This window comes from Vollenhovia emeryi, unplaced genomic scaffold (assembly GCF_000949405.1).
Source record: "Vollenhovia emeryi isolate VEMERY1.0 unplaced genomic scaffold, V.emery_V1.0 DF940608.1, whole genome shotgun sequence".
Taxonomy (NCBI): Eukaryota; Metazoa; Arthropoda; class Insecta; order Hymenoptera; family Formicidae; genus Vollenhovia; species Vollenhovia emeryi.
Window position 1 is genome coordinate 726 of NW_011965758.1, and position 7,253 is coordinate 7,978.

The 7,253-nt window shown below is 50.1% G+C and overlaps 2 protein-coding genes across 2 annotated transcripts; both read left to right on the plus strand.

Annotated features, from left to right (window-relative positions):
• The first annotated feature begins 4,539 nt into the window (after window positions 1-4,539).
• Window positions 4,540-4,821, plus strand: LOC105555872. The gene has a single exon (XM_012002914.1). The coding sequence runs from the start codon at window positions 4,540-4,542 to the stop codon at window positions 4,819-4,821; it is 282 nt and encodes a 93-aa protein (XP_011858304.1).
• Window positions 4,822-4,902: 81 nt separating this feature from the next.
• Window positions 4,903-7,214, plus strand: LOC105555873 (the record flags this gene model as incomplete). Its single annotated transcript, XM_012002915.1, has 1 exon — window positions 4,903-7,214. A coding segment is annotated over exon 1 (2,312 nt), but the record flags the coding sequence as incomplete, so codon positions are not given.
• Window positions 7,215-7,253: the final 39 nt, after the last annotated feature.

Genomic DNA, 7,253 nt, shown 5'->3' on the forward strand with positions numbered 1-7,253 from the left:
TGGTGCGGCCTTCTCCGCACCTGGCGCCCACTAATTCGGTGTTTCGCTTCGCGATTTCGGGCGGACGGAGTCCGGCAGAGGCCGGTGGCTGGGAGCGAACGTCGCGCTCCAGAGTACGTCGATTCCGACGACGGCGACGACGGGTCGAGGCCCCGCGCCCGAGCTCGCAGTCGTTATAGAGTTTTCGGTAGAGTGGGTTGCAAGTCCTCAGCTGCCTAGTCTGGTGGACTCGTGTCCTATGCATCCAGACGCTACATACCCCTGTCCCGTTCGCCCCGACCTGGCTTCCCACTGGGGTTGGCTACCCAATCTTCGTCCAGGTTGCTCGGGTTTCCATCAGTCACCAACTCGTGTCCTATGCATCCAGACGCTACATACTTCTGTCCTGTTCGTCCCGACCTGGCTTCCCACTGGGGTTGGCTACCCAATCTTCGTCCAGGTTGCTCGGGGTCCCAACAGTCACGCGGAGGTATGGACTAGGAGTTGGCTTACAGAGACTAAGGCGTGCTAACCGGAAGCCGCTCGCTGTGATCGCATGTTAGGCCCATTTGACTGACCATAATCGTGGATACCGTTGTGTAATTAATGGTTGGATTAATCGTTGGTGCGATCTCTTTTGCGCGTCAAGATTTCCGATCGTCGTTTAAGCCATTGTTTCCTGGCCGAAATCTGGTACCCATTGTACAATCTCTAATCTCAATTTGTAAGTTGCCAAATAACTTATATGTGAAATATAATTAGTTTCACCAACGGATTGATTATTCGAGAGCGTTTCACCTAACAGTCGAGCCTTCAGACAAGGTTGTTTCAGCAGTCATCGTTCAAAATATGAATACGTTCATAAGTTATTATTTAAAGAGAATACTTCAAATTTTCTTATGGTTACAATAAAATTGTTGCAAAAATAATTTATTGAACTTGGTAGAATTAATATTAATTTTTTACTAACACAGTTCTTTCCTCTCACAGTGTTCACTTTCGTGGGAAAATAAGAGTATTTAAATTTCAAAAAGCACTTACAGATAGGGGCTTGTACGTTTTATTCTATAAAATTTATAATATAGCGTTATATTATATTACTAATTGTTCCGTATGATTTTTCTCATCAAGCTGTAACATTTTAAAAGATGACACTTCTTGTTAGAAAAAAGTTTCCTTACTTTCTTTAGAATAATTACCATTTTTATAATTAATAACCTTTTTATATTTATATCGTAAAACGTGAAGCATGAACAATTGATACAGAAGCGAGAAAAAAGAAAATTTCATTTTTGAACATTTTTATGTGGATATATAAAGCCTGTTACAAAGTTACATGCAAAATGACGACAGTTATTTATAAATGCACGGAAAATTTGTTATAGAATAATGTATGTTTGTATATTATGTATAATTATGCGCGTGTGCGTGTGTATTACAGAAAGAGATCAGGACCCCATGGTTCGTCACTTCCACAGTATTTACCGATTCCAAACCCTCTCTATCTGTGTATGTGTATTTTTAAAAATGAAAACATAATAAGTTGAAAGCGATACATTTAAAAGCATTAATAATAATGTTCAAAAATCGTTTGTATTACAGAAAGAGATCAGGACCCCGTGGTTCGTCACTTCCACAGTATTTACCGACTCCAAACCCTCTCTATCTGTGTATGTGTAGGTATGTGTATGTGTATTTTTAAAAATGAAAACGTAATAAGTTGAAAGCGATACATTTAAAAGCATTAATAATAATGTTAAAAAATCGTGTGTATTACAGAAAGAGATCAGGACCCCGTGGTTCGTCACTTCCACAGTATTTACCGACTCCAAACCCTCTCTATCTGTGTATGTGTATGTGTATTTTTAAAAATGAAAACATAATAAGTTGAAAGCGATACATTAAAAAGCATTAATAAAAATGTTCAAAAATAAAAATAATAACGTCCAAAAGAAAAATTAACCATATTTATTCCAGGTCGAAATAAAATAATCGGTTTATTTGACTTGGATTATTTGGATGTGCTAACATTTTCCGCCCATTTCTCTTTTGGACATTATTATGTTGTAGATGACGAACTAGCTATTTCGTCAGCACCACATAAAGTTAGATAACTTTTTTCTCGTTTAGAGTCAGCTATATATAATTTGCCGGGTGACATACGAGACAAATGCTGTTCAGTTACTGCCATGTTTACAGCTGTTTCGCCCCTCGCCTTCAATGCTGATTTTATTACGCAAGTGGCATTAACAGTGGTTGAAGACAGTGAATTGCGTTTTTTTGTTTTTAAATCAGTTAAAACTGAAAACGTTCTCTCTGGATCTGCATTTGAATTGGGAAGACATCGAACAGCGCTCAGAAGATTCCTCAAATTGAGATATTTGTAAGTATTATTCAACGAGCGGCGTTGTAAGATTTCTTTCCACATCTCATCAAAATTTAATCTTGACAAATTCTCTTTTTCTTCAACAGTAAAATCTGCTGGTAATGCGAGCCACTCTTCTCTTAAGAAGTCTTCATTGAAACCACCGAGAGAAATGGCAACGGAAGAAACATGCTGGAATGAAGATTCCCTATTACTACAGAGTAAAGCTGTAGATGGTTCAAACACTTGTAATTTTGTCAAAAAATCATTTGTAATAGGCAATCTTTTACGTATTTCCTCCGCAGCAGTGAGGTAAAATTGTAAACAATTTTGTCGCACGATTGTAACTGTATCTATATGACCTTCTATCATTAGATTATTTAGATACTCTTCACAATCTGTTCCAAGAAAAATTTCATTTATGTCTTTCTGAATTTCTTTATGTGAAAAATTAATATTTGTGGTACGTCTTTTAGAAATTCGTTTTTAACGAAGTTTTCGCAGACTTGGGAGAGAAAGTTTGCAGATTTTAACCTCAATAAATGTATTCTCGTTTGTTCCGATTGGAAAAATGCATTGAATGCATTAAAGAAATTTAATATATATTTAAGAAATAGAAGATAAGGGTTTGAGACCCGACGTCTCAGCCTCTCGCGGAGGCATCATAGCGCCGGGCAAGCGTAAAGCGAGGGTTTGCTTGTCGCTATAATTCGCATCGATTTCGCATAAATCGGCTCGCGGCAGCCTGAGCCTTTGTCTCGACAGTCGTTCGATAATATTCTCTGGCTTCCCTCAGTGGTCGGGGGAGCGGTCTTTCGTGTCCTCTCGTCGAGACAAACACTCAGGCTAACAACATTCTCCAAAACATTGCCCGTGGCAAACAATTACGAGCGGTTTTGGAGAACGCGAAAATCAATTGTCTTCCCCGAGCGACACCGCGAGCATGCGCCACGGGCCGCGTCATCCGCGGAGCACCAATCCACCGCGCCGATCGGCCTTCCGCGCATGCCAAACGCGCGCGGTACCACTCAGGGCCGCGCGGGAACCAATGGTTCCCCGCGCCCTGAGAATCACCTTGGGAAACTCAAATTTGGGGGAGGCGATTGGCCACCGACGGCTCGAAACCGATATCGCCTCTCCCATAAATAGCGCGGATCCCCAAAATTCGCCGCCGTTCTGTCGTAGACTTGAAAGCATCGGTGTGATTTTGCTTCGCGAGAGTTCCTCCTTGTTGAAAGGGCTAAAGCGAGAGCCTTGTAGCGCGAGCTTGGTCGAATCAAGTCCTAAAACCCAGGCAGTTTTGCGTATTAAGTTGTTGATTAGTGTAAATTCGCGTGTGAATTAAATCAGTGATTGTTTAACACTTCTCTTGTGTCTTTTCTCGTGCCACATTTCCTCGCGCTCCAGTCTTCCACAGGCGCTCGCGAACATTCTGGTCCTTCGAGCCGGATCACATCTCCGGCAACCGCGCGTTCGGTAGCGCCAGTTCTGTCAAAGGAAATCAGTGCACCTACGGGAGAAGCAATCGGTCAGTCATGAGCCTAGATCAGGAAGCCTTGCTGATCAGCCAACGCGACGTTCATGGGCGCATCTCGCGCTCCATGGAGAATCTAAAAAAGATGGGCGCCGCGAATATCACCACAAGCGCCATCGAAACTCGCCTCCACCTCTTGGATCAGCTGTGGGCTAAATTCGAGACCCAACACGAGCTCGTTCGAGCCAGCTACAAGGAGGCGTATGAGAAAAGCGAGTACCGCACGTCTGGCTTTCCAGACACTGCCGAGGGTACTTACGTCCGGCAACGGAGCGCCCTCGTCGAGTGCGGTCGGGCACTGAGGGCCACGCAGGAGACGACAACCCCGGCCGTCGCGCCAACCATCGGGCAAATCGCCGAGCAAACTGCGAACACCTTGCTGCCTCGGATCAAGCTGAAGCCATTCTCTGGGAAGTTTGAGGACTGGCCGTCATTCCGTGACCTCTACCTCTCCATTATAGGAGAAAATCCGAAGGCGTCCAAGGTCCAACGACTCCAGTACCTCCGCTCATGTCTGTCCGGGCCCGCTGAAAGATTAGTGCAAACGTTACCTGTGACATCCGACAACTACGACCGCGCCTGGAAGATCCTATGCGATCATTACGACAATAAGAGAGAAATGATGCGCTCCAACTTTGCCACGTTTACCGCCGTGACCAAGATGAAGGCAGATACCGCGGACGAGCTCAGCCGCATCCATCAAGCCGTCGTCACCATCGTGAACTCCCAGGAGAGCATCGGCAGGCCGATCAAATCAAACGGTATGGATCTCCTCAACCATTTGATCGTCGAGCTCTTCGACCCGCAGACCCGCCTCGAGTGGGAATCCTCGACCAGCGATTCCGTTGATCCACCCGCTCACGAAACACTCACTCACTTCATCACTCGGCGCATCTTGACACTGAACGCGGTGAAGCCACGGGCGAACTCAAAACCGGCATAGGAAACTCGCACCGCTAGATCTCACTTCGCCAAGCCAGAAGCCGAAACGCAATGCGCACTCTGCAAGGGCAACCACTCACTCATGAGGTGTGAAGAGTTCAAAGCAAAGTCCACCTCTGACCGGAAGTCCTTCGTTGAAACCAACCGCCTGTGCTTCAACTGCCTTGGACGCCACCAGGTCTCCAAATGCGCCTCCACAAGGACGTGTCTGACGTGCAAATCCAGACACCACTCCATGCTCCACGAGGAGAAGACTCCACCGAGAGCCGCGGAAGCCAGCGCTCTCACCGCAGTGCAGCGTTCCTGCGACAGCAAGGCCACTCTGCTGGCGACTGCTCGCGTCTTCGTTGCCGACCGCTATGGGGATCCCCACGCAGTTCGGGCCCTCCTCGACCAGGGCTCCGAGGTGTCAATCATTTCGGAAGCCATGACCCAACGCTTACGGCTGCCGCGACTTCCGTCCTCCATGTCGATCCTCGGCGTGGGTGGCATCTCATCTGGATCAACTCGTGGCAGGGTAACGCTCACCATCACCGCCAAGGTCTCAAACGCCGAACTCCAAGTCTCCGCGTTTGTCCTGCCTCGCCTGTCTCTCTATCGGGGCACCTCTACGCCAGGGGACGCCAAGTGGCCCCACGTCCAAGGTCTTGCGTTGGCTGATCCGCAATACCTGGACAACGATCCTATCGAACTGCTTCTGGGCGCAGAGGTCTGCTCAACCATCCTCCAGGAAGGCCTGCGCAGAGGCGGACCGCAATCCCCCATCGCACAGAAAACTGTCTTCGGGTGGATCCTCTCCGGGGGCTGCAGCGCCGAGTCACTTCACGGCCGTCCCAGCTCTCTACACTGTGCAGCTGATCACGACCTGATCCAGCTCGTGCAGACCTTCTGGGAACAGGAACGGGAGCCCTCGCCTCCTCCCCTCCTCTTCCCCGACGAAGAGATGTGTGAGACACTCTTCACCCGCACGGTTAGCCGCACGAGCAGCGGGCGCTACGTAGTGCGCCTGCCATTCGCCGAGCCGCCTCCTGCCCTGCACGAGACACGCCTGCCAGCCGAGCGACTCCTGGCCGCCATGGAGCGCAAATTCACCCGCGACGGAAGGTTCAGAGAGCTGTACACGGCCTTCATGCAAGAATACCTCGAGCTGCAACATATGTCAGCGGTCCATCCTTCCGACAAGGGCCAAGCACGATGCTACTTGCCGCACCACGGAGTGCTTCGCGACGGCCAGCCCGATAAGCTCCGGGTGGTCTTCAACGGTTCACAACGTACGAGGTCCGGTGAGTCCCTGAACACAAAATTACTAGTCGGAGCCAATCTCTTGCCATCACTCGCAGACGTGTTGCTCCGTTGGCGGTGGCACCGGTTCGCCTTCGTCACGGACATTGAGAAGATGTACCGGCAAATTCTCATCCACCCCGAAGACCGCGACCACCAACGAGTCTTGTGGCGAGCGGACCGCAAGGGGGACGTTCAAGAATTCCGCCTCAACACGGTGACCTACGGGCTCGCGTGCGCGCCATTTCTCGCGATCCGTACGCTGCACCAGCTTGCCGAGGACGAGGGCGCGCGACACCCGCGAGGAGCCGCCGCGCTCCGCCACGATTGCTACGTGGACGACATCGTAACCGGAGCACACTCACTTCACGACGCGATCGCATTGCAGACGGAGCTGCGCGAGCTCTGTACGGCGGGCGGATTCCCGCTGAGAAAGTGGGCGGCAAGCCACTCCGAGATCCTCAGAGGAGTCCCGCCCAATCACCGGCTTCAGACGCCACCGCACTCGTGGAACAACCAAGGTCATGCCACCCTCGGCCTTCGCTGGCACCCGAAGGATGACCAGTTCTCCTTCGTCATTCGCCCCCTCATCGAAGTGGCACTCACGAAACGACGAGTTCTCGCCGAAACCGCTCGGCTCTTTGATCCACTGGGCTGGCTCGCCCCGGTGATCATCCGCGCAAAGATCCTTATCCAATCCGCCTGGCTGCAGCGGATTGATTGGGACACGCCGCTCCCCGCTGATGATGTGCTCCGCTGGAAGGGCCTTCTCGACGAGCTTCCTCTCCTCGATCATATCCGGGTGAACCGTTGGCTCGGCTGCGACAGCGAGGACTCACAACTGGAGATGCACGGGTTCGCCGACGCATCCGAGCGGGGATACGCGGCCGTGGTGTACCTTCGCTCTTCGATTTCAAACGTCCCCTCGCTTCACTTACTGGCGGCCAAGAGCCGGGTCGCCCCTGTAAAACAGGTGTCCGTGCCACGACTTGAGCTCTGCGCTGCGGCACTGCTCGCCAACCTTGCGCAACATCTTCGCAGCACACTCGATCTCGGCGCGACTCCAGTGTATCTGTGGTCCGACTCCAGCGTGACACTGCACTGGATCCAGGGGCACGCCTCACGCTGGAAAACCTATGTGGCCAACCGCGT

What these genes read in the sequence shown, in the direction of transcription:
- LOC105555872 (XM_012002914.1), top strand. Translation starts at nt 4,540, where the DNA reads ATGAAGGCAGATACCGCGGACGAGCTCAGCCGCATCCATCAAGCCGTC.